Raw genomic sequence first — 26,939 nt, 5'->3', positions numbered from 1 at the left:
TGGTTGTTTAATGGTATTGAGTTCTTCTGTATCCTTGTTGATTTTCTGTCTACTTGTTTTATCAATTACTGAGAGAGGAGTGTTGCTTTGATATCTCCAATTATTTTTGTGAATGTTTCCATTTCTACCATTTTTCCTTTTAATTCTATCAGGTTTTGTTTCATGTATTTTCAAGCTCTTTTGCTAGGTGCGTATACCTTTAGAATTGTTATATCCTCTTGGTTAATTGAGCCTTTCATTGTTATGCAGCTTTCTTCTTTATTTTCGGTAATTTTCATATCAGACAAAGTAGACTTCAGAGCAAGGAAAGATTTCTTTTGTGTAGTGTTTCCATGGAATATCTATGCACCTTTTTTTTTAAACCTATGTATATCATTATATTTAAAGTGGCTTTCATATAAAGAGCATATCTTGTTTGTTCCTTCTGTTTTTAATTCCTTTGTTTCCCCCTTTCTGACTTCTTTTGGGTTATTTGAACATTCTTTAGTATTCCATTTTAGTTTTTCTGTTGTAGGGCTTCTGTTTTTGTTTTTTTTTATAAAGTTTTATTTTTCCAAATTTACATTTGGTTTGACCTGTTCATGCATCTTCACCAGCAGCTGGGTATCTGTACCCTTGGTATTCCTGCTGTAAATTACTTTTCCTCTGTGCTTTGAAACCAGTTTAAGTCCTTTACTAAGGAGCTCCGGAAGGGCTGCCCTGGCTAGGGAACAGCAAATCTTTAGTCTCAAAGACGACAGCTAGGGTTACATATTGATAGTTTGGAACTTCATTACAGAGTTTGTCAAATGCAGCTTTATCAAACAAGACTAGGTTATTGAGTTTGTCCCAAACTTTGCCTTTGGTCCACTTCTTTTTGGCCTTGCCCCCACATTTGTTCACTGGATCTTTATCTTTCTTGGCTGACTTTCCTCTGTCTTTCTTCTTGTCCTTGGGTGGCATTGCGAAGTTCAGAGAATAGTGGTGACCACAGCGACCTCGCTAAGATGTCAGACAAAAAGGAAGCTCTGTTGTGTTTTTGATTATATTTTTTAGTATAGTTTTTATTTTAGTGGTTGCTCCAAGCATTATAATACTCATACTTAACTTTTAAATTGTGTGTAAAATTAATATTTTACCACTTCAACCGGAATATAAATACTTTAATACCATATAGTCCCTGTACCTTTTCTCATTTATGTTTTTGTATTCTACATGTATTATATCTATATACATTGGAAGTTTTATCAGACAATACTATGATTTTTGCTATCAACCATTATACATATTTAAAATACTTGAGCAGAGAAGTATACTTCGTTATATTTATAGTGTTTACCATTTCTTTAGCTCTTTTTCATTCCTGAAATTATGAGTTCCCCTCCAATGTCATTGACCTGAATGATAAAATATTCTTTAGCATTCATGTTAGTGGAGGTTTCTGTCAAAGAAGTCTCTCTTTTTCTTCATCTGGGAATGCCTTTCTTTCACCTTCTTTTCTGAATGATATTTTCTCTGGGTACAGGATTCTGTATTTATAGTTATTTTCCTTAAGCACTTTCAAAATGTTTTACTTCCTTTGGGCCTCCATGATTTTTATTTCTTTTTCTTTTTTGTTAAATCTCTAAGAATGAACAGGCCTCCATGATTCCTGATGAGAAATTTGCAGTAAATTTGAATTGTTGTTCACCTTTATATAATTGATTATTTTCTCTGGCTGTTGTCAAGATTTATTCTTTCTTTAGTTTGCAACAGTTTGACAGTGACATATCTAGGCATGGATTTCTTTGACTTTATGCTCTTTGGGGTTTGGTAAGCTTCTTGAATCTGTAATTAATATCTTTTGCCAATTTTGTAAGTTTTCAGAAATTATTTCTTCAAATATTTTTTCCTGGACAATACTCTTCCTTCTCTGTTTCTGGAACTCAGAAGACAAATGTAGACCTTTGCCTGTTTTCCCATAAGTCCAGGAGGTTCTGTTCTTTTCATCCTTTCTTTCTTATGTATTTTTATTTCTGTTTTTTCAGATTTGATTATATCTACTGATCAGTCTTCAAGTTTACTGAGTCTTTTCTCTGTCATCTCCATTCTACTTATTGAGCTCATCCAGTGAATTTTTTCAGTTTAAAATTTTCCATTTGTTTCGCTTATACATCTTCTAATTTTTAAGACTTTTATATTCTTTTCAAGAGTGTTCACTCTTACTTCTTAGAACTTGGTTATAATGGGTGCTTTGAAGTGATTTCTGATAATTGCAATATTTGTGTTATCTTATTAGGATTGACATCTTTTAGTTGGTCTTTTCCCTGGTTCTTTGCTAAATGATTTTGGGTTGTATCCTGAACATTTGAATATTATGAGACTCTAGATTTTGTTTAAATCCTAAGGAGAATGTGATTTTTTTGTTTGTTTTTTTTAACCAGACTTTCACTCTTGTTAGGTTCAAGTCACACGTTCTGATTTGCCTTTGTTCTGGTTCCTATGTTAGTTCAGTTTTCAGAGACTTTGCCATGCAATTTGGATCTGTCCTGAGTGCAGACCGTCCAGTGCTAATCTGTGACCCAGGCAGTGGTTTATCCCATAGTTCGTTCTCAAAGCTTTGATATGCTGATTAGGGTCAGGTCTTGCATGTGCAGCTTGTAAGTAAGCCCAAGAGTTTATACACAGCTTTATAGGATTTCTTTCTTGAGTTCCTTTCTCTCCACTATTTTCTTAAAATTTTCCAGGTCCCTAGGTCCCCCTTCCTGGTCTTCTGGCTAGAAAGCATAGACCTAGGTTTTCCTTCTCTGCCACACAGTTCCTGCAATTGTGTCTACATCTGGTGCCAAGCAGTGGGAAGACAAAAAAAAGAAAAAAGTAATGAGGACTTGCCCCATGCTCGTGAGACCACAGTGCCTTTGGTCAGAGAATACGATTCTCCTTCAGAGTTTTATGTGTCTGCCTGCTATCACCATCACCTCTGTCACTTCTGCTTTCATAGAATGGCCTGGGAGTTGGGAGAGGAGAGAACAGAGAAAGAAAAAAGGGGATTTTTCTCACTCTCTTTGACTCTTAGGAGTTCCTTTTTTCATACCTAAGAGCAGAAAGAAGAATGTACCTTGATATTAATATTGTACCCTAGTGTTCTTAGATTAGTATTTACATGAAATATTTTTTTATCACTTTACTTTTACAAATCTGTGCTTTATATTTAAGTTGGGTTTCTTTAGATATTCTATAATTGACTTTTACATTTTTATTGATTCTGATATTTTGTCTTAGAGATTTTAAAATTTAGTGTATATAGTGATAAGGTTTATCGTCTTGTTTGTTTTCTGTATGTCCCATCATATAGAAAACACCTTGTTTTCCTTTTCTACTTTTTTTTGCCTTCTTTCCAATTAATTGTGCATTTTATTTTGTTTTCCATTTTATATCCACTATTAGCTGTATTTTCTTTGTGTTTGCTGTAGTTTATAGTATACATTTTCATCTTACTGTGATTTACCTTCAAATAATATCATATTACTTCCCATATAAAATACTTTATAATACTATACTTCCATTAGCTTTCTCATGTCCTTCTGCTACTGTTGTCTAAATTTTACTTCTACATTTGTTATAAACCCCACTTTTTTTTTTTTGGTCTTTAAACAATCAAGTATCATCTAAAGAAATTAAACAAGGAGAAGTCTTTTTGGCTTACCCATACATTTACCATTTACATACTTTATTCCTTTATTGACTGTTTTTCTGGGTGTGACTCATATCTTCCTACTTATTGTCATCTCTAGTAAGTTTTGATAGGATGTAGAACACTGTGAATGTTACATTCTGGATGATTGTCTGGATTATCTTCCCTTTAAAGTGTTGTAGGCATTTAAATTATTTGTAGATCACTTTGATCCCTTTGAGGTTTTTTTTGTTTGTTTTTCTTGAGATTTACTAGGGTACATCTAAAATATCTTCTATTCAAAGGATAGTTCAACCCTATTACAAAGGTGTGACCCTTCACAGCTCTCCATTGAAGCCCTAGCCAAGGACTCTCTCTGCTTTGTCTGTTTGCTTATGAACCTTGGAAATTGTTCAGCTTAAAATGTCCCTGTCTTACTTTCCCAGCCTTGTGGCATTTTACCCTGTGCATGTACCTAGTACTTGACAAAGACTCAAGGAGACCCACAGGAAGACTTGCACAGCTCATTCTCTATATAGCTCCCCTTTCATCAGAACTTTGTCCTACAACCTCCAGCCACCCAACCTCCCTAAACTCTGGTCTTGATCTCCTCAACTTAGCAATGCGTTTTCCTTCTGCACCTGCTCTCAGAACAGTGCCTCCAGTTAGAAAGGTAGGTTGATTGTAGGGATCACATTTCTCTCAGAAATCACAGTCCTGCACTATCTGTGGTCTTTACCTGAGAACATTCTTTTCATTTCTTTTGTCCAACTTTCTAATTGTTTGTGATTGGTGGCTGGAAGCTGTATTAACATTTGGTGCCCTTTCTTAATTTTCCTCCCTCTTTATTGCATGCTTATTTTTCTATAAGGAATATTAGAATCAGCTTGTCTTGCTTAAAACAAACATCCCATGTTTGTAAGTTATTAAGTGTAGATTAATGTAGGGAGATCTGATATGTTTACATTATTGAACCTTGATAGCTAAGTACAGCAGCATATCTTTCTAATTTATAATTTTACCATATTAAGGTAGTATCTATATATTCCTGTTTTATTATGCATTTTTACCAAAAATAGATGTTTATTGTTTTCTTATGCCTTTTCTCCTGTATGTGAGTAGTCATGATTTTTCTTCTTTTATCTATTAGTACAGTGATTTATATTTATAGATTTCCTGATACATAACCCATTTATACATTCCGGGCATAAAACACACTCAGTACATTATTACTTTAAATAACTACAATATCTTATATGCTGATATTTTATTTTGTATTTTTACATAGATTCTTGATTATTTTAGACTATTTCAAAATTCATATTCTAAGCCCTCATTGAGAATCCTTAATTAAATATAACAGGCTTTGAAAGTTCTTGAAAAGGGAAGAATTTTCAGAATGTATGAGGTAAATGCATTATTGTGGTATTTGGTTGCTGTTAATACTGTAACACTTACTTGAATGTATTAGTGTTCATGTTTTTGTTTCACAATAATTAAATCATTTTATATTCATCTTGCTTGTGACAGGAACTTACTTTTTTGGTAAGAAGTAGGATTCTTTTTATTAAATCTTCTCAATAGAATGTGCTTGTGTTATAAAATAGAGGTAACACCTGTATTTTTTTGGTCTATATTTATTAGGAAATTTAACCGTTTATCTCAATATAGAACTGTCTCCCTTCTCACTAATTCAGTTATATGAGATGTTTTCCCTCTTCACAGGTTCAGTTTAATTTGCAGTTTACAAAACCAAATACACTGCTAGGAGATGTCCAGTCAGGAGCAACTATGAGTATACCTTGCTCAAATGATAAGGAAAAGTAAGTGCTTATTGGCATAAAATGTAATGTTTGCAATTTTGAAGGTTATCTTAAAGAATTTTTATCAGTGCTTGAAAGCTATGATACCCAATTATTTATCTGAAACATTTTAAGTTCCTGGTCAGTGGAATTTGAATCACTTTTAGTTATAAAGAGTAAGTTTCTCATACATGTTTTTTTAAACTGTGGGATACTCTTAGATATATAGTAGAATTTTATTTGTCACAAGAGATTTTCCTACATAACTGAAGATCGTATTGCCTTTTTAAATATTCTTGGGTATGTACATAGAAATCTTTAATTCCTCATAACTGGCTGTTTTTCGTTTTTTGTTTTTTTTATATATAGCTATGTCTGCCCTTGGAAGCACTCTATTTTTCTGATTTGTTGCTTCCAGTGTAATCTAAGAAAGCAGCTAGTTAATCTGCTAGAAATATATGGTGTATAAGAGTAAAAATGTTTGCAAGATTATCTCTGAGGTAACATAAATAAAACTTTAATATTTGTGACTTTTTTTGCCTGCTCAGAAATTCTTTCCCTATTTTTTAGGTCTAAATCAGGTTTTATATAGTGAAGTTTATTGAATCAGTGACTTGTGGTTAAACAACTCGTACATGCAAACTTTTCTCTCTGGGCAATCTTCATGTTTGTAATTTTTAAATCATTATAGTTCTTTATTTTCTTAAAATTTAATGGCTATAAGAACTGTCTGCCAGCACTCATTATCGTGAGCTATTGCAGTCCCAATACGTTGCAAACTAAATTACTAACATAGCTCAAAAAAGGTTCTTTAACTCTCTAGCTGTTACTCACTGGGTATTCTGAAATTGCTATTAAGATGAGTATTAAAATAGTTAATGTTTGTGAGCCTCCCTTTTCAAAAAGATCAGAATTTTGGAATGCATATGTTATATTGAATCACACTGGGTCATAAGGCAGAGCATCTGGAATTCATATTAATGGTAGAATACCATAATGTTTATGTTTTTATCTCTCTCTCTCTCTCTCTCTGTGTATATATATGTATATGTGTATATATACATATATATATATATATAATTCATTATAAACACCAAGAGCAATTTTACTAGTACAAAATTCAATATAATCATCTGTTCATAAAACTAGGACTGTTCAGTGATTTTGTTTTTTTCTGTTTAGAACTGGTTCTTTTATTTGTTGTCAACTAGCAGAAAGTAGCAATGTATATCAAAGGTTAAAGAAAAAAATAAAGCTAAAGCTGAAAAAACTACCTATTTATCCACTTACTTTCTGAAAATTGGGAGACTATCACTTATATTGTCATTGTTTTGCAAGAGACTTTAACTTCTTATTACAAGTATACTACTAGGGAAACTATTAACACTGGACAGATTGAGAAAGAAGAAATGCAGTCATAGGAAGGGGAAAAATACAGAAATGTCCTTTTTTCCCCAAAGTTTCACATTTGTATTTATCTAACCAGAAATCATTATTGCTCTGTATCAATATTTGACTAATAACTACTTTGAAGCACTACACAATTTTGAAGAGCTTTTGGTCAAAGCAAAAAGAAGTCTTATTCATTTTAAATACAGGATGAGATAGAAATTATTAAGTAATTACATGATATTCTCAAGGCATGTATATATGTATTTTTCTTCCATCATGTATCACTTACGCGCTATTGTGTAAAATTTTATAGTACTTGTATTTCTCTCCAGTCCTTATGCCAGCTCTTAAAATTTTTAGTTTGATTTAATTTACTCTTTACTGGGAAGAAAATACTTTGGTTTATGTACAGATAACTTATTATTTGCTTGAGAAACCAGTGAAGAATGTGACCTGAACAAAGTTAAGCTATAAATATAACTTAGTCATATTATATGTAGTATATGTATATATGAGATAACCTTCAAAATTAACTAATAAAGAGAAAATAAGACTTTGTTACAAGTAATTACTATTTTCCTTTTAAGTGGTGAAAATTTAGGGCTGGAATCCAAATACCTGAAGAAAAGGGAAGATAGTATTCCTTTACGTGGTCTCAGCCAGAATCTATTTAGTAACTCAGGTGAGAAAACATTCCTGAACTGGATTTTGTACACTGTGATTTAATTAAATGTACATGTAAAGACAAGTGAATACCAATAATCTTTTTTTGTCCTCATTTGCAGACTATCAGAAAGATGGCACTCTCGGAGCATTACAAACTTCCAAACCCACAGTGCACCCTGCTACAACTTCAGCATATTTCCCTGGGCAGTTACCAAACAGTTAATTCTAGTGTTGTCTTTTACTTTTTTACTGACATTTTAGTAACTCTGGTGGTTTAAAAATATATTAGCATAAATCAGATCCCAAAGAAGCGAGTTTTAAATTTTACTTGAACTACTGTTTGATTCTTTGGATTCTTTTAAGTAAGTACTGCTGTCATTTATGGCAGACACTTTATAGGAACAAATTTGTACTTGGGGATTGGTAAAGGTTTGGAGTAAATGGTATTTTTTGGTTTGTGAACATGGGTGTTTTATAGAATCATAGTAGTATGAATTTTATTAAACTAATCCATAGAAATTCAGTTCTAAGGAAATAGATGATCCTTGTAAGGGACATTCTAATCATATTGAAAATCTGGGTAAATTTAAACCTTCTCAGAACATAAAAGTATAAGGGCCGGCCCCTGGCTCACTTGGGAGTGTGGTGCTAATAACACCAAGGTCGTGGGTTCGGATCCCTATATAGGGATGGCCGTGGTGCTGACACCACCAAATCAAGGGTTAAGATGCCCTTACCGGTCATATTTTAAAACAAACAAACAAAAAGAACATAATAGTATAAAACCGAAGAATATTAGTAATTCATTTTATCATTTTCATTGGCAAAATAAAAGTGAATTTGCCACCTGAGAATTATGAGGGAAAATGATTATCTCCTTAGAATATCTATATTATTGACATTTACATTAAAGGGAAAAATCCCAAATTTACCCTGAATGACTGAAATGAATTTAAGCCTTCATAGCAAAAAAATGAGTATTATACTTGAAAATACTTAGCTATTGAATGAGTCTATTAAATAAATTTGATAAACTTACAAAAATAATTTGGACAGTATATTTGCATGACCAAGTTAGGTATAAAGTGCTTTAATCATCTGAAGTGAAAAGTTTTTAGGATTTTAGTACTTCCTGCAAGTTTACACTGAACTGATTTTTCTCCTTAATTTGGAATTTTATTAGTTATGCAATTAAATCTACATCAGTGGAGTATTGTTTTAAAAACTGGAACCATACAAAAATCCTTACTATGAGCATCATGAACATTAATTGCATTTTTTATAATATCAAAACTTCGGTTTATTTTAATGTTTACTTAATAGGTAGGCAAAACAAATAACTTACAAGTTACAATAACTTTCTTCTCTTCCATAGAACTAAGTTTCAAGTAAGAATTGTTCCTTGGAAAAAAATTAGGTGATTTAAAATTCACCCAGAATCACAGGGTCCCATTTTGTTTTCTTGTTGACAACCACCCAGTACAGAGTAGCATTCTCTTCAGAGTCCTCTAAATCAGTTTCTGTTTGCAAAGTGCTAATGATCATGTGATATTTGAAAATTATTTTCAAGTACTTTATTACACAGATGAGGAAAGAGACATTTCAACAAGATATTAATGACATACCAACGTTACTTGGTTCCATGGTAAGACAAAGAATCTTTTCTACTTTTTTTTTTTATGAAGCCATTGTCTTTAGTCTTACATGTTGAAATTGCTGGCAATTGCAAGCTGTCTTAAACTAGGGATCTAATCTAAAAATTCAGTAACTAATGTTAGGGCAATGACTTCTCCCTCATTTAGATATACTATGTGAGTAAGAATACTAGGTTATAATAACTTGAAAGCACTATTCTGGAAAGAAGCCTCTTGGTAATATTGGAATCTGCTTTGTTGTAAATACTGTGTAAAATATAAGAAACATTTGTGTCAGGGTTTGGATGGGATACATGACATACAGGTAGCTCTCTTTCCATATACATACATGGAAAATTGAGAATTTCTAAAGGATAGGATAGAGATCATTCTGATCTCAACTTGCTGAAGATTTTTTTTTGTATTAAATGTATATATTTACAAGACTTCTGAGTGTGCTAATTCTTTGCTCTACCTCCTAAAGTTTTATTTGAAATTGTTTTGCAGTATAAAGTTGTACATGTGTTAATAATCAAAAATGTTGCATTTAATATTTCTGTAAACTGTGAGCTTTGTTAATAAAATATTAAAATAATTACTTTGAGAGTATGACATGTAAAAAGTATATAAGAAAAGAAGAAATAGGATCGATCTACAATACCTATCTTAGAAAATCAAGTTCTTCCAGTTAATTTGTGTACTAAGTTTTCATTTCTTTCCTCTTGTCTTCCTACAAGAGTATTTTATAGTGAGGGAAAAGAAATGTATTCAAAAGGAGAGGTATAAAGCTTTGACTTGTTACTGTAAAAAATTGTGGTAACAAATAAAGCCAAACAGGCCCTATAAGGAGTCACAGATCAAGACTTTTTTTAAAAAAAAAAAAAAAACATTAAAATATTTAATTTTATTAACAGAATATTTACATTTGTTTTAAGACCTTATTTAACCATAGTGAATGTTCCAAGTTTAAAAAGCATTAAGCAATAACCACACACAAGATGAAAACAGTGTAAACTATACAATACTTTATGTACAATTTTTACAAAGTAACACTTTTTTAAATAATATAACTGGACACAAAAATATACACTTTAGAGAAATTCACATCAGTAATTGTATAAAGCTCTCCTCTAGGGTCCTGAAAATTTAGGACAAACATTAGCTTTGTAAATAAAGTGTTACTGTGACAGTCCCGAAAGGCCACTATATATATTTATCTACATATAGATATCACATTGACATTTCAAGGCTACCAGCTTTACTATATAATTTTTAGATTATGTATTCAAGTGTTGAGGTTCTTATGATTATGCAAACATTAAAAGAATAGTGGTATAAGAAGTAGCTGGGGAACAAATTTGAGCCAGCATTAGATTTACAGGCTCTAAATACCCCAATTTAAATTCTAAATGGCTGATATTTTCTTACTTCAAAAATAGTAGTGAATGTGTTTAAAATAAAATTACTGCAAACAAGCTTGAAACATGATTCAGATTTAGTACAATTTTCTTTAGAGTTTTTTTTAATACAAACAATTCATTTACCATTTCTTTGTTTTAGTGCATCTGCATTAAGGCTTTTAATTATTTGACCCAAGATTTTACAATATTGAAATCTGACTCAAGATTTTACAATGTTAAAATGAATAGGTTCACAACCATACTACCTACTCCGTCTTACTGAGAGTCAGCATAAATAGAGTTAAAGCTCAACACCTTAAGGAAATGGTAGCAGAGACATATGCTAATATCTAAAAAGTTACATATATAGTTTTTAATTAAAGGATGTATAATAAACAACTTAGGGGCAAGAAACTGGTGCTAATAAACAAAAGGGTTCTTCAAAAGAAATTGTAACATCTTTGGAAAACTGTCCAGTTCTTTCTTTAGTTCCCACAGAGTTCATGCAGATACATTTCTTAAGACAATTTCAAAGTACACTGTGGATGGAAATGGAATGTACATCCAGAACTACAGCTGAAAACTAAGACCTGGGTGCTGATAGAAAAAGCTTCCTGATTTCGGTCGTCACACATTTGTGTCCTGGAGTAAAGGTTCTTTGGCCTCTCCCGGCGCTTGTGTACTATGAGGATGGCTGTGACTGCCACAGTGCTTTCTCCAGCTGCTGGACCTTAAGCTTAAATTGGTATGTTCTGGAATAAACAAGGCAACAAGCAGAGCCAGCAGTACCGAACACGCTCCAAAGAGGAAAGGGGGGCCAGGGATGATGGAATTCTGAGGAAGAAAAAAATAATTAGGATTTTTGTACAAATAATTTTGTTCATAAGAAGAAATGACTTATCTTTTAGTAATAACTGGTTGCTCTGAACTATAAGCCAATAGCTTCTCTTCATTAAAGCTATATTAAAAAGCATTATGCTCAATATAACATTCTGGGGAGAATGACTGACAAAAGAGCTTATGCAAAAATATCATATTGTCACTTTCAACCCAGAATCTGAACACAGATGTCTATGAGCCCTCACTTAATTTGTCCAACAGGAAAATGCTCATAGGAAGTCTTACAAGTAAAATCAAGAGGCATACAATATTAACTACAGTAGTAGAATCAACTGCCATTTTGTTCCCAAAAGGTAAATTACATTCTCAAGTGACTGAAAATGAGAAAAACATGAAAAGAAACAAACCTTTGTTTGAGCCCAAAATTACATTCATTCTTAGCAAAAACTTGCACTGCCAGTTTTACTTGGGTGTAGCCCACAAAAAAAAAACACCCTTTTTTATTTAAAAGTAGTCTTAGCTGATTGGAAGATTAATGTGGAACTCTGCTAAATACCCCAGGAAACTGATGAGCTGTTTGTATTGGCTAAAATGATTAACATTGTTTGGCATTAATATTTTCAGTTGCGAGGAGGGAAATACAGCAAACAAGTGAACAAAGGGACTTACCAGCACATAACTGACTTTTCCTACAAAAGGCAGGCTTAACATAGGAGAATGACATTACAGAAGTCTCATGAAAGCCAAGTAGTAGAATAAAGAAATGGTTATTACGTATGCCAGTAGGTATAATTTGACAAACCAGATATTTAAATAATTCTTCATTATCAAGGGGAAAAAAAACTGCACAGCCAATTTCACAGAGGCATACAAGAGAACACAGTCAAGACTTTGGTTTTTAAGAGTTTTATTCAATCTAAAATAATAAGAATCTCAAAAACTTTTGTGACCCAAAAAAGCTTTTGTGACTTTTTTAATCTGGCCAAATGAACTATACAATTTTATCATGTGATAAAATTTTAGTTACCTGTTCAAAGTGGTACTGAGGGCTTGTGTTTGTTCCCAAGTCTGTTCCTGTTATTGGCAGTTCTTTAAGTTCCACATGGAATATGTAGAAAATAAATCCATAAAGGGCTGGCCCCAGGCCATTGCACAATCCTCGAATCCCTGTTATCATTCCTTGCACAACACCTAAATTGTTTAAACAAATTATCATTTAGTACACTACCTATTTTTTTTTACTACCCTAGAACCAGCATATAAATATGAAATCACTTAGTCTAAAATCAAGGCTTTTGTCAGACACTAGCAATTTACTGCAACGGCATTAGAAACTACTTAGAAGCCATCAGCTCTACAAAGTGTAGTAAACTATCTAATGCAAATGTGCACTCAGATGTACCCACATATAGGTCTAACACAAAAACAAGTGGGCAAATACACTTTAAATGTCCCTAGATGATAGCCTTCCAAATATTCCTGGTTAAAAATCAGTCATGAGTTCACAAATACGATTGTTAAAAACTCTGTCCCCAAGCAGCTACTTAAGACTCCTTTTAGTCAAATAAACACTCTTTTTATAGAGTTTGTTTGATTTTTATCTTTCTGTGATCTTGTCTCCCATTTAAAATGCAACATGCTTTGGCCATAGGCCTTTCCTTCCTCATTTACCAACCAAGTGACCATTGCCGCTCTTCTGCAACACTCCCTTTTTTCCTTACGACTAAGGATGCTTTTCAAAGAACTATTCATTTGTTAACAATCCAAGAATTAAATGTTCCTACCACAAAAGTATAAGACAATAAAGATATGTTTTTACTATATGTCTTTAGATAATTGAAACCATGATTTTAATAAAGGGCTATGAATATATCCAAAGGTGTCTAGAACAACATAGCAAACAATAAACATTTAGTAAATATAAATTCATCACTAAATTTTCTAGCAAAAGAACAAATAGGGCCACACATTCAAAGTGAGAGACAGAGGAATAGATGAGCATATCCACCTAAGAATACTATCCTCGAATCTGCTTTTCCTGTTTACACTGAAAGCAATTTGAAAATTCCCTACCCTGAAGATACACTTATGCTTGGTGGGGGGAGGGGGGACTATGACGATGACACAGAATTAGAATATTCTGTGCTTTTAAATACTTATCATTGGTTTCTATCAACTCACCCTGTTGATCAGCATCAGCAGTTCGTGAAACAAGGGCACTGACAGCTGGAAAGGTAATGCTAGACATGGCTGCTACGGCCCCAGCAGCCCACATCATCCTATAATCAAAGCAGTAAAATGAAATAGTAAATTCTTCTCCACTGTACCTGTCAAAGTCGAACTACACACTTAAAATCAAGTAACTCTTACTGTGAAATGGCTATGGTACAGAGAAAAGGAGAACTGTACTTGCTCTGTTCCTTCCTTACTAAGTGACTGGGTAAGCCACTTAAAAGTCTAACCCTATTTTCTTTTCTAGAAATTAGAAACACAACCATTTATTCAAAAGAATGGTGTGAGGTTTTAATATAAAATTGGAATATCATGTTCCAAACTTTAAAATGTGTTGGATATTACTCCTGTAGGAAATTAAGAGGTTATGTGGAGGATAATATATAATCAGATAAAGAAATAACATCAAATATTTCCAAACATGTGAAGCCAGTAAGTAATCCGGCAAAGTTCCCACAGACTTTTCAGTGTGATATCACTGATTTGGTCTAATCCTTAAGTTGTAAAGAATAAGTAATTTGGATGCTCCTGGCTTAATGTTTAAAAGAAATGATTTAGATAATTTAAATTGTGAGCACCTCTTTGTAAAACTGGAAAACAAATCATTCAAACCCACTCCTGATGCTTACTCATATACTAAGTCCAAACAGAGATGAAGTGGTCAGCTGTCTGAAACATTAGTGCAAACTGTAGAGTTCAGCCCCATAATACCTGAGCACAAGGGTATATGTGGGCAGCCTGACATCAGCATCACTATTGCTATCAGCTCTCAGACTGTCAACAAAAGCTAAGACAGAGCATGAAGCTGGGACCAAAACAACTGGACTTTTTTCACTTCTGGTTTGCCATTAGTAATGATCACTGGTTTTCGCACAATTTTTTTTTTCCTAACCAGAAAGACAAAAAAGGTAAATACTACTAAACTTTCAGGGCCTTGCTGCTATGGAATTACATGCTTTTTCCCACTCACAAACTGATCTAGATTAAATGCTCCTTAGTGATTCAAAAGTTCTATAATCTCATTCAAAAATTCAGCCTGTCACTTAGCTATAAAATGTCACCTTTCTATCAAGCCATTCTAGGAGAATATATAAATATAAAAGTGATAGATTTGTATTATATACACTTTGAAAGAAAAAAGCATAGCAGGAGACAGAGTAAAGTCTATATCATGAGAAGCAAATAAAAGCAAGGCAAACACCAAAATTAAGAAAATTAACATTAAAATATTTATACCTACCAAGGTTCTGAACCAAAGCCATACCATGCCAGCTGTAATATTTGAAATCCCAGACCCAATAAAATGGTGTTCTTATTTCCAATTGACCTCATAAGTAAACTCAAGACTATGGTCTGAAAAAAAAAATGGTTTATCAGAATAAAGTTTTTAAACACTTTATTGGTGACTTCTCTCAATCTATAATATAAAAAGACTATTACCACTTTTCTACAATTTGGCTTTTCTGCAACAATTGCCCTGAGTATATCTGAGATCATTACTCCAGGATGCATTAATCCAGCAGATGCAGATTCAGACAAAGAGTTAGAAAACTGAGAGATAAAACTTTCTGTTCAGTACATTTCTACTGAGGACTACTTAAACCAGAAGTTGCAAACAGTAGGGTCAAAAGGTTCTAACTAATTTGGAGATCCCTGTCATGTAACAGTTTTAAAGAAGTTTTGATAGGGCCATGTCAGTCCAAAATGCTTACTCCCCCAACAACAAAAAACACTTCACATAGTACAACGATTACCCATATATTCTTTACCTAAATTTATCTCTTGCTGAAACCAGGATGCTTTTATAAACAGTAAATCAGATAAAAAGTATAATTTGAGAGAAGTATAGTATAATACAGTAGTTCCCCCTTATTCTCAGGGGATACGTTCCAAGACCCCCAGGGGATGCCTGAGATCACAAATAGTACTAGACCCTGTATATACTATGCATAAATCTCTTTCTCCTTCCTCCCAATTTCACTGATAGAAGATTCATTCTTCCCATAGATCTTAGCAACTTCAGCATATGAATTTTTTTCTTTTCTTATGAAGTTGAGAACTTTCACTTTTTTAGTTAAAGGAAGCATTTTCTGACTTCTCTTTGGCATATCTGAATTGCCAGCATCACTACTCTTGTGCTTTGGGGCCACTGTTCAGTAAAATAAGGGTTACTTGAACATAAGCGCTGTGATACCATGACAGTCTATCTCATAACTGAGATATCTACTAAGCGATTAGGTGTGGGTAGTATAGACCGCATGTATGTGCTAGACCAAGGGATGATTCACATCCTGGGCAGGATGAAGCAGGATGGTACAAGATTTCATTATACTACTCAGAATAGCATGCAATTTAAAACTTGTTTATTTCTGGAATTTTCCATTTAATATTTTTGAACCACAGTTGACTGCGAGTAACTGAAACTGCGGATAAGGGGAAACTACTGTAATTAAGAGCATAGACTTTGAGGAAAAAAAAGCCTGGATCATAATCTTGGCTTGAACTATGTGACCCTGGGCAAGTCACTTCACTCTCAGCCTCAATATCTTTCTCTTATAAAATGGGGATAATAGCACCTGTTTCAAAACCTTCCCATATGAATTACATGAGATATACTAAATAAAGTGCTTAGCATTGTGCCTGGGACACAGTAAGCATTTAATGAACAATATTATGAGCGGATAAGTTTTCTTGTGTCTCCTTTTCTTTCAAAGTTAACAGAAATTCTGCAATGATTTGGGGACATTAGAAAGTATTTTTTGTGAGAGCTTCCAGTTAAGATGGCAGAATAGACAGTTCCCAGCATCACGCTTTCCCACAAATCAACCAATTTACAACTATAAGAAAGCACCAACAGCCAAGATGGGGCTGCTTGAGCTCAAGGGAAGAGGAAGAGAGACCTGTGGAATGCATGAAGGCAGGGGAAGCCACGATGAGAGAAAGAAAAAAACCACTCTGACCATTTAGTGCTGTGGCTGCTTTAAGGCTGGAGCTGCTGAGTGCACTGAGCAGGAGCCGGCAGAAAGCTGCAGCTGTGCCTTTTGGATGGAGCTGCTTGGAGGTGGCAGGGGAGAAGCGGGCCTGATGGCCCCAGGACAGCAAGACCACTAATAGGGTTCCTGTTGACATAGGAGCGAGGAGCCACAACAATTGAAAGAAACGAGCCACTCACAGGCCAGTGAGTCACTGCAAGGGACTAGTGCACGGCCCACCCCATGGGAAGTGTTTGCAGCACAGGTGGTGGGGGAGATGGGCCCACTGGGGGATCACTGGGGCACAGCAAGGACAGCTGATCTGCCCCACAATCAGCATAGGATCATTCAGAGCAGACTGGTCAGGAATATAAAATTGCATGGGGTGCATTTTGATGAAAAAACTCAGGCCCAGATCAGAGTTTCTACACAACTCAGGGGCACCGGGTCTCTGGAGAGCTGGAAGTACCTATAAAGTCAACCGTTAACCCCTGAGCTGCACAAAAAGCCTTCCCTAGGGAATCAGCAGCAAAGCAAAAATTTAGCTCAACCACAAAGCTCAAGTACTGGTCCTCCACAGGAAGTTCCCACAGTTTAGAAGTAAGCAAAGGACAAAAAATTAGTTCCAGCCCAGGCACACCGCCAGTGCCTTGGGGCCCGCCCAGGGACCTGAGGTCTAGAGTCAGGGACTGGATCCCCCCTCCCACAACCAGGCACACTGCCAGCACCAAGGAGCATGACAAAAACATCACTTCCATGTGGGTGGCACACCACAGCCACCACAATAACCATGGCTGCCACAAAAGTGGCTAGATGCCACAACCAACATGCAGATGGTCAGCCAGCCACCGGAGAGCATTGACACAAAGAGAGTCACCAGCAGAGACCAAAGAAAAGAAGAGGATGTCTCTCTCCACAAAGCCCATTCCAGTGTGACAGAAGCATCTTCTCTATGACATTAGGGGACCTGAACATACCTCTCAGCATTGGACAGATCATCTAGCAACAAAGCAACAGAGTAACCCAGAGTAACCATTACTCTTTCAGAAGGAGGAAAGAAATTTAGGGTAATTAGAGGGGGGAGGGGGGAAAGAGAGGGGATGGTGATAAACTGGACAAGAGGCATAAAGAATAAGTACGATTTGTAACAATATATATGCTAGTAATATTAATTTGATCAACATATCTCAACATTGAACCCCCAAAATAAGCATAATCAATTATGATTTAATAAAAATTAAAAAAAAAAATTTAGAAAAATATATATTTTTTGCTATTCTAACTAAAATTTTAAATATAGCACATAAGATAGGTAGTATGTTCATAAAAAAGAAGTGAAAACAATTGAGGAAATCACTATTTTATGACTGGCTGACACTGTAAAACACAATTATAAGAAATATGCCAGTGAAAAGCAAATGATTCTTTTAAGGATTTTTGAACAACAGGACTTATAGCTTTCTTCTCTAAGACTTTCATTTAAGTCATGTGAGCATAAAGTTGAATTCATAAGGCTCAATTAGCTATCTTATAGAATTATATTCTTCAGCAACCATAGCCACAAAAGGGAACACACCTACAGCTAGCAGTTAGACAAGAAAAACTTCAAGTCAGCTAAAAGAAACATTTGGTTACTCTTTCACTCTCAAGCCAGTATTTTTCAGTCTGACTGGTATGCTAAGTATTTTCAATTTTTATTACTTCCAATCAAATGCAACATGTATGATCTTGTTACTTCCTTCTAATGTAGCAAACAACATGTTTCCCGTGACTTGTGGTTGGGGGCCAGTGGTCAATATTATAAAAATAACCAAAAGATTAGAAATGATTAGGATATTAATCTCTCTCTTTTTTGATTTGTGGAATATATCTGATACTGGCTCCAATTTATTATGAAAAAAGAAAACCGAATATACCCAAAACTCTGTAGCATCAAATTGTCCGGGGCGGGGGATGAGGAACCATAAAGCAAAGTTGAATAACTTTTGGGAAACTACTTTCAAGAATATCCCCAAAATGTAATACTTTCATCATATGCCCAAATGTAGTACTTTCGTCTAAAAAGCTATGATTCCTTTTATGGCAGTAGGAATTCACAGGGTCATTACTAAATTCAACCTAAGATGAAGAACTGCTGTTGAAAAATAGAGATTCACCTATGATGAAATACCTGCTACTTCAGCCAGGAGGCAGAAATCTGAAGAACGCTGACCAGCAAGCCGCAGCTCAGTGGGAAGGGGTTGAACTGGCCAAAAGGCACGTATTCTTTCAGGAATGCTATTCTAAGGAAGCTGACACTTCTCAAGCACAGATCATGAGCATTACCAAAAAATGCTGATAAAATGCAGTCAACTCAGCCCTTCATCCAACCCAGCTAGTCATAAGTATTTATTTACAGAAATCAGGATTATTCCCTCTGTGGGAAGCTATTCTCAAATAAATACTAATACAGTAAAAATGTCTCAGAGTGCATTACTAGCCCCATTTCCATTTTACAGGCTTGCTAACTAGAACAAAAAGGTGAATATATTTTCTTAAGGCCATCTCATCAAAATTGGAAACAGAATTCAGAAATATCAATCTTGTAACATCCTGTATAGAGTTACTATAGCAGGCCCACTGCTGTGTGAACCTTCTTTCAGACCCCTTCCCCCACATCCTATTTTGTGACCCATAGAACTAAAGGACACACTGGTACTTATCACATGACATTCTGAGGATATTGATTTTCTTCTCAAGGGCACAGACTTTTCTCTTATTTACCTTTGTATCCCCAGCAACCACTAAGTTCTTAATTGGTGTTTATGGAAAGCATGCATGATTTTAAATATGTCTCAATATTCTTGTCAATAATAATAATGGAACAAATTAGTTAATATATACAGTGTACTAGACAGAAAAAAAAATTTGGCGTCCCTTAATTTAATACAACTCTCATTTTAAAGATGAGAGAAATGAGTGCCAAAGGTTAAATGACTTAATGAAGATGACATAGTGGTTAACAGTTAACACTGACATCAGTTTTGTCAGTCAGTCAACAAATATTTGCCAAGTTCCTACTAAGCCTAACTCTTATTCTAGGTCTGAAGACACAATGGTGAATAAGTCAAAGTACCTGGCAGCACACAGACTGCCTTCTAGTGGAGGGAAGACAAACATGAGCATACTTATTTGACAAGTAAGATAATTCCAAGTTGTAGCTACTTTGAAGAAAATAAAATACTGTGAGGAGATACTGCTTGAACCAGGATGGCCGGGGAAGGCCTTTCTGAGGTGACATCTGAGGTGAAAGCTGAATAAGGAGGAAGACAGAGCTATGTGAAAATCTAGGGGAAGAGAGCACTCCAAGCAAGGGTAAAGGCAAGTGCAAAGGCCCTGGACTGGAATACACACGACAATGGGGAAAGTGAAGGAAAAGGAGGTCATGTCAACAGTCTAGATTTATTATGATTACAATGAAAAGTGAGTTTTAAACAGGAAAGAGAAGTGATTAAATTTCTCTTTTACAAAAATTATTCTGCCAAGTGGAGAATGAGCTGTAGGAAGGCAAGAATAGAAGCAGAGAGACCAGATGGAGACTACTACTGCCACAGCTTAGACTGGGTTCCTAGTAATGGAAAGCATGAGAAATGCTCCAATTCAGCATATATGTTGGGGATAGAGGTGACGGGAAGCATCATTTGATAGACTGGACGTGGAGTAAAAAGAAAGAAAGAAATTGCGAGTGATGTTGAGATTTCTGGCCCAAACAACCAGGAGGTGGTGATAACCACTGAATTAGATGAGGAGCATGGGCAGAGGTAGGGACGAAATCCAGATTTTAGTTTTGGCCATTTTAAGGTTGAGATGCCCAGCAGATATGACAAACAGGAGCTCAGGGCTTGGCGTGGAGGTATAAATTTGGGAGTAACCAGCATATAGAGGACGAGATATGAGAACAGCGAGGAAGAGAAATGTGTAGAACTACATCCATGTCCAGAGCTTAGTGCATGTGTTAGGAACTCTACTGGTGCCAAGGGAATGATCAGGCCTATGGCAACCAGAGAGAAAAGGGGACAGCAACTACGTGTCTCCTGCTAGAAGGGAGGTCTATCCAGTATCACTTAACCTAATCATTTTTGGGAAGAAGCTACATATCCATAATTTCACATAATACCTCCTGATTTTTAACGCTTTCTACCAACATTTTTTGGTGGCCGACCAGTACAGGCATCTGAACTCTTGACTTTGGTGTTATTACACTCAGTTGGTGCTCTAACCAACTGAGCTGAGCCCACTTACTACTAACTTTTAAAGTTTTCAAACCACTGTGGAAAAAAACCAGTGACATTTAATACAGCACCTGCTAGGCTGCAAGCAGTGCAGGGGACTAGGATGACAAGATGACAGAATCCTGATCTCTCCATCTACTCTGAGCTCTACTAGAGCTCACAAACTGCTGAGGCAAAAATAATCGAAGAGGTAAAATCTACGCTACAGTGTATTCTGTACAATGACAGAGATATGCTTAAGTTAGTATGGGAACCCAGAGAAGGGATACTTAGGGTGGAGCAAAGGGAGGCAGAAAGTATAGCAGGAACAAAGGAACATGGGTAAGAAATGAAACAAACAAACAAGCATAAATAGGGAGCTAGAAGAAGCTCTGTGCTGCTGGAGAGGAGGGAGAAAGACGCTGGTCTTTCACTGACTTGGGCAGTCAACAGAGAACAAATTCTCAATTGTATACTTGCATAAATGAGAATATAAAATCAATCTTCTACTTTTAGGGATAGATATGTAATATTTTAGCAGTTCATATAATGACATACAAATGTAATTATCAATATTTACAAGCAGATTACACGTCTGTTTTTAAAGTCCAACTAATTTTTCATTGTTTTTAACATGATTTTTCATTTCAATTGTGCTTTTATGTAGGCACCAAAAGCTAAATGATAATTTAAAGACCTTATTCCTGTAGACTGTGCATGTCTGAATATGCTGTACTAGCAATGCTCCCTTTCCAGCCTCACTCCCTTAGGATTCTGCTTGCTTCAGTGATCTTTACAATATAAACCCAACCACACCTTTCTCCATTATTTACATATCTGCCCCACCAGATTCTGCACTCTCAGAGACTGTTTTTCATCTTGTATCCCTCATGCTAGGTGTCATCTGAACAGAGGAAAAATTCCTTCCGAAGCACCTCCAACTCATCACTCAGTCTGCAGTGTTACTACCCGAGTTCATTAGTTACATACAGCTTCCACCATCAGTCAAGTAGGAAAGGAAACTTAAGACCTTACTGTTCTCAATGTGTTAAGTGTCGTTACAGTAAACGTTAGTCTGTTCTCTTAATCTAAATATTAAACAAAGTATTAGCAAATCTAATGTTAGCAATATATGAAAAAAAGTAATCATGACCAGGATGGATTTATCCCACAATTGCAAGCTCACGTTAACCTTTGACAATTCATCAAACTCTGCCTTTGCTATCTGTACTTCTTCCTTTGTGTTATACATCAAAAAGGTGTTTTTGTGTATTTTTCAAAAAAGGTATTTTTATATATAAGCTACAATATATTTTTCTCCAAAGCTGAATGAAGAACACTTTTCTGATGGCCACGAAAAAATATTTAAATTCAATGTTTTTCCAGATGGAGGATTTTCAGGATAAAACTGAAGTCAGAAATAATACTAATAATCAATGCCATGTGTATGTGTACCCTACAGGGTACAAGGGAGATATACAAAGGTACTTCAAAAAGTTCATGGAAAAACAGAATTAAAAGATAATACACAGCGGCTGGCCTGTGGCTCACTTGGGAGAGTGTGGTGCTGATAACACCAAGGCCACGGGTTCAGATCCCCTTATCCCCTTACCAGTCATCTTTAAAAAAAAAAAAAAGATAATACAAATCTTTCCATAAACTTTTTGAAGTCCTCTTATATTATAAAATTTAAATTTAAATTTGAAGTTTATCTCCAAACCCACCAGAAATTCATAAATGATATATGTAGAAGGAATCCTACCCAAGAGACTGTGAACCATCCAAGAGTCCAATTAAAAGGACCCTAACTTTCCATTTTCTTAAAAGTAGAATAAAACAAAGAAAGTTGCAGGCTAGCAGACTGGATCTAAGGTGGGAAAACGTGTTAACTTTGAGAAGATCATCTGCAGAGAGTTTGGAGAAAGCAAAGCCAAACAGAAAAAAAGGGGTGCAGTTTTTTTCACAGAAAGAAGAAAGATCCTGTGTGAGAGAATTGTGAACACTGGAGAAGAACAATATTTCACTGCAGAGCAGAGATAGTTTGGAGGCCAGGATGAAACATCTCCTAATAAAATCCAAATTCACGTGCTGATTAATATCTTATTTATCAAACAACCACTGTTTACCAACTGGGCTTCTAGATACATATTTAATGTCATTCCTCTGCTCTCAAACCCTTCAAAGGCTCCTATCTTACTCAAGTCTCATGATGACCTACAAGGTGCCACGTGATCTGGTCCCTTGCTACCACTTGGACTTCATTTCCTAACACTCCCTTCCTTGTTTACTCCACTAAAGCCATACTGGCCCCATCACTGTTTCTTAAACATGCCAGGTACAGCCTCTCCTCAGGGTTTTATTTTGTTCAGACTCCTTAGAATTCACTTCTTCCAGATAGTCCCACACAGCATTTCCTCATGCCTTTGGATCTCTGCTCAAATGTCACCTTGTATCAGCAAGGCCTCCCCAGCCTCCTTCCCCTGACCCACACTTTGTCCCTAGACACTCTCTATATCCCCCTTACCCTTTGCTCAGTAGTTCTCATTACAGCTGATATGTTTATATTCATGTATTTATTAACTTTCTGCCTTACCTGATTAGAATGTAAACTCTGCAACAGCAGGGAGTTAAGTTCACTGCTATATGCCCAGAGCCTGACACATGGAAAATATTCAATAAATACTTGTTGAATGAGTGAAGCAATAGCAGAACAAGGACTGAAATAAAATATCGAACTTCATACAGGTGAATACCCTAGTATAAATCAATAAACTAGCTTTTTAGTTTATGTATTATATATTAATATGTATCAGTCCCAAAAATCTGATCCATACTAGCTACTCTACCAAAATTAAATTTATGAACCTACAAACCTCACACTCCTGACTTTGATGACTTCGTCAAGATACCATCACTCTATGGAGGTCCCATTGGGATGTCCAACCAGGGCCACCCTCTATGACATCACCCCAACTGAAAAAGAAACTCACCTGTGCAATAATGGAAAGAATGCCAAGGACTGCTATAAATGCTGCAACACTTTCTGGTGAAAATTTCATTATCTAGAAGGTTTCCAGAAAAATTAACATTAATGAATAAAAAAGCATAACAAATACCATACTAATAAAACTACTTTTATATTAACATTAAATGGGTCAGAAAAAATAAATATAACATTTATAAATAAAGAATTCCTTGGAAAAAATATGGGTCTTAACATGCTAAACACACCTACTTATATGTGGTAGGTCCCTTAAGTTGGATATACTAAATTAAGACAGCTATCAAGCACTCAGAATCATTTTACAAATAAATACTGCAGTGTTTTCTGCTTTTTATAGGTATTGATAAAGGCTTGATATCTGCCTAGTAAGATTAGCATCAAGGAGAAAAAACTGGTTTCTTCTCTCATTTTGGCTAGTGGCTCTACATATATATGGTCTAAATCACAAAGAAACTGGAGCAGGTGAATGGGTTAAAGTATCCCATCAACTCCATAAGCAATAAACTTAAACCACCTATATTCATGGGGGAATCTCTGTTTGCCTAAGCCAGAAATCTTAATATACAAAATACCCCATAAGAAATGCATAAGGAACATCAGCCATGGTAAATAGGAGGTAAAGTCTGGTGGGCTGTTTACAAAATGGTATTTATTTTTAAAGATCTCTACTAATCAAAGCTCTCTCAAAATTAAATATTTTTATTATGGAGCTAAAGAATGAAAGAAAAAATACACCATAGTAGTATAAAATTTTACCTGTCTGAGGTACAAAAAAAAGCTGGAATATTGGCCTGCCTCTGGTAGGTAGGAGAGAAACACCGTAATGCAGATTAGCAGCACTATGGAATCTTGGCCCACTTTTTTTAAGGACTAGAACAAGAAAAAGACTGATATAAGGTTTTACATCAAAAACTTTGAACTGTTCTTAAGAATATGCAGAGATTCCTTTTGGCAGTGTACACATAGACACTAGTTGTCTACAAGTATTTTAGTTTATCCTCCCCAAACTATTCTGAAAAGAATTTCAAAATGTTAAAAAAAAATCTTCAAGATGTTTTCCCCAAAGAGACATCCATAACAAAATAGTAGTGCTACAATGAGTCACGCATTCATTTTTTTGCCAAAGAGAAGGAAAAAGTATAAACTTACTGCAAAGGGGTCAGCCTGTTCCCAAGAAATGGGTGCTCCCCATGATGCTGGCCGCATCTTCTCAGGCAACGACTCTGGCACAGCAACAAGGATAAAACAAATATCTAGCAAAGCTATTGCTGTAGCTAGGACCACCACTAAGCTGTCCCCATACACTCGTCCAAGGTAAGCTCCAATTGCAGGGCTGGTGACTAAACTTGCAGCAAATGTTGCTGAAACCTGAAACAAATTAAGGATAGATAGGAAAAGATTAGCTCAGGATACCTTGACTCCTTTACTTCAACACTACAAGCTCCTTTCATAATTGTGATTTAAGTCAGACCTGCTACTGCACCCTCCCTTTCAACCTCCTATCTGTGCCACTTTTACACTCTCTTCATTTGCAGGAAAAGAATTAGATTATTGCCTAAAAAATATGTAATAGCCTCTCAGGACAGTGGTTTCAAAATTTCTCTTAAGCCTTGAAGCCCTGTGTTCAACTAAATCCTACTGAAAAATTAATAGGTAAAACATATTTTAAAAAAAGAAACAAAAAAACCTAACCTGTTTTAGTTGAGAAAGGATTGGGGGCCTGCAGCATTGTCCAAATGCCCCTCCCTGTCTACCAGTCATGCTAGTCCTTAGGGCACCTTCACAAACCCTAGTGCTCTCTAATGAAAGGAGTCTTAAAAACCACTGCTCTAAGAAATTCTAATTTCATTGTGATTTTTCCAATACTAAAATTCAAATTAAATGAACATTTATCTTGATACATATTTAGGGCTGGCTGAAATAAAATTTAAAGACTTTGAGGTGTCTCTTCTCATCAGCACAGTGTTAATTAAGCCCTGATACAAAACTGAACTTGGTAATCTTTTTACGTGCCAGTGTTAGGAAGAATGAGATCACTGATATCAGGTACTGAGAACATCTCTAAAACTCTGAGGAAGTCCATACAAGCCTGGTGAAGATGAAGATTAAAACAGAGAGGCACAAGTGGAGAAAACCTGTTAACCCCAGACATGTCTGGCCTATCAGACAAATGGCCTGCAAATTAGCAGTAGATGTGACAGCGTATAACACCTGATAGAAACAAACTCTTCAGAAGATAATTAGAAATTAATGTTGGAAGTGCATGAGATTCTGCTCCCTACCCTGTGCTTTATTCTGTTTCTATGCCATTTTTGACTTTTGGATGGAGGACTTAAGCTTCACAGAAATGCTTATTTGCAACTGTTTATTAATAACTATTCAAGAAAAGCAACTCAATTTTCAAAGGTCAATTATTTGAACAAGCAGATAAAATTCTAAAACTTTAAAATGTCTACCTATCAATCCAGTTGTCCATCAACTGGTGAATAGATAAACAAAATGTAGAATATCCCACACAATGGAATACTACACAGCAATAAAAAGGAACAAACTATTGATAGCATGTATCAACATGGATGAAATTCACATGATTATTCTAGGTAAAAGAAGCTGGCTACAAAAGACTATATTTTGTATTATTTCATGTACATGAAACTTCTAGAAAAAGCAAAACTACAGAGACAGAAAGTATATTGCTGGTTGCTTGGGGTCAAGGATGAAGTGCGATGGATTTCAAATGGGCCTGAGGGAACTCTTAGGCTGATGGAAATGTTCTAAAACTGGATTGTGGTGGTATTTTGTTACAGCAGCCCTCACTGTGGTCTCAGAAGGACTCATGTCTGAGCAGAGCTCTGGCACTTGTGTGGGTTAAGGGGCAATGGTTCTCACTGTGTGACATTTCTGAGGGTATTTACAGAGCTCATGTTTGCAAAGCAACGAGCAAAGGTCAAATCAGAGTACAGGTGTTTCATATCACTTCTCAATTCTTACCTGGTGGTCATTTCTTTCTGGTCAGACAAAAAGAGAACCACAAAGATCACTTCCCCCCCTTTTATCTGCATCTATATTATTTCTAAAAGGTCTAAGTGGTCATTTGCCAGAATATGCCTTTAATA

At 35.4% G+C, this 26,939-nt stretch overlaps 2 protein-coding genes and 1 pseudogene across 3 annotated transcripts in view; 1 reads left to right on the top strand and 2 right to left on the bottom strand.

The window, feature by feature from the left end:
• SASS6 (SAS-6 centriolar assembly protein) overlaps nt 1–7,714 on the top strand; it is a 46,481-nt gene extending 38,767 nt beyond the window's left edge. For both annotated transcript variants that reach the window (XM_063106785.1, XM_063106786.1), the window contains 3 exons: nt 5,357–5,454; nt 7,413–7,507; nt 7,611–7,714. In XM_063106785.1, coding sequence (XP_062962855.1) covers nt 5,357–5,454; nt 7,413–7,507; nt 7,611–7,714 — 297 coding nt within the window. The remainder of the gene's footprint in view (nt 1–5,356; nt 5,455–7,412; nt 7,508–7,610) is intronic.
• On the bottom strand, nt 580–942 carry LOC134383139 (small ribosomal subunit protein eS25-like; annotated as a pseudogene).
• A 2,374-nt stretch (nt 7,715–10,088) lies between the features above and the next one.
• MFSD14A (major facilitator superfamily domain containing 14A) overlaps nt 10,089–26,939 on the bottom strand; it is a 41,268-nt gene continuing 24,417 nt past the window's right edge. The window contains exons 6-12 of the mRNA XM_063103760.1: nt 24,973–25,191; nt 24,580–24,693; nt 23,810–23,881; nt 14,838–14,950; nt 13,547–13,644; nt 12,393–12,556; nt 10,089–11,359 (exon numbers count right to left, since the gene is read on the bottom strand). Of these exons, the coding sequence (XP_062959830.1) occupies nt 11,153–11,359; nt 12,393–12,556; nt 13,547–13,644; nt 14,838–14,950; nt 23,810–23,881; nt 24,580–24,693; nt 24,973–25,191 (987 nt within the window). The 3' untranslated portion in view covers nt 10,089–11,152. The remainder of the gene's footprint in view (nt 11,360–12,392; nt 12,557–13,546; nt 13,645–14,837; nt 14,951–23,809; nt 23,882–24,579; nt 24,694–24,972; nt 25,192–26,939) is intronic.

Source organism: Cynocephalus volans, chromosome 8, assembly GCF_027409185.1.
Source record: "Cynocephalus volans isolate mCynVol1 chromosome 8, mCynVol1.pri, whole genome shotgun sequence".
Classification (NCBI taxonomy): Eukaryota; Metazoa; Chordata; class Mammalia; order Dermoptera; family Cynocephalidae; genus Cynocephalus; species Cynocephalus volans.
This window is presented reverse-complemented; position numbering and strand designations above follow the sequence as displayed.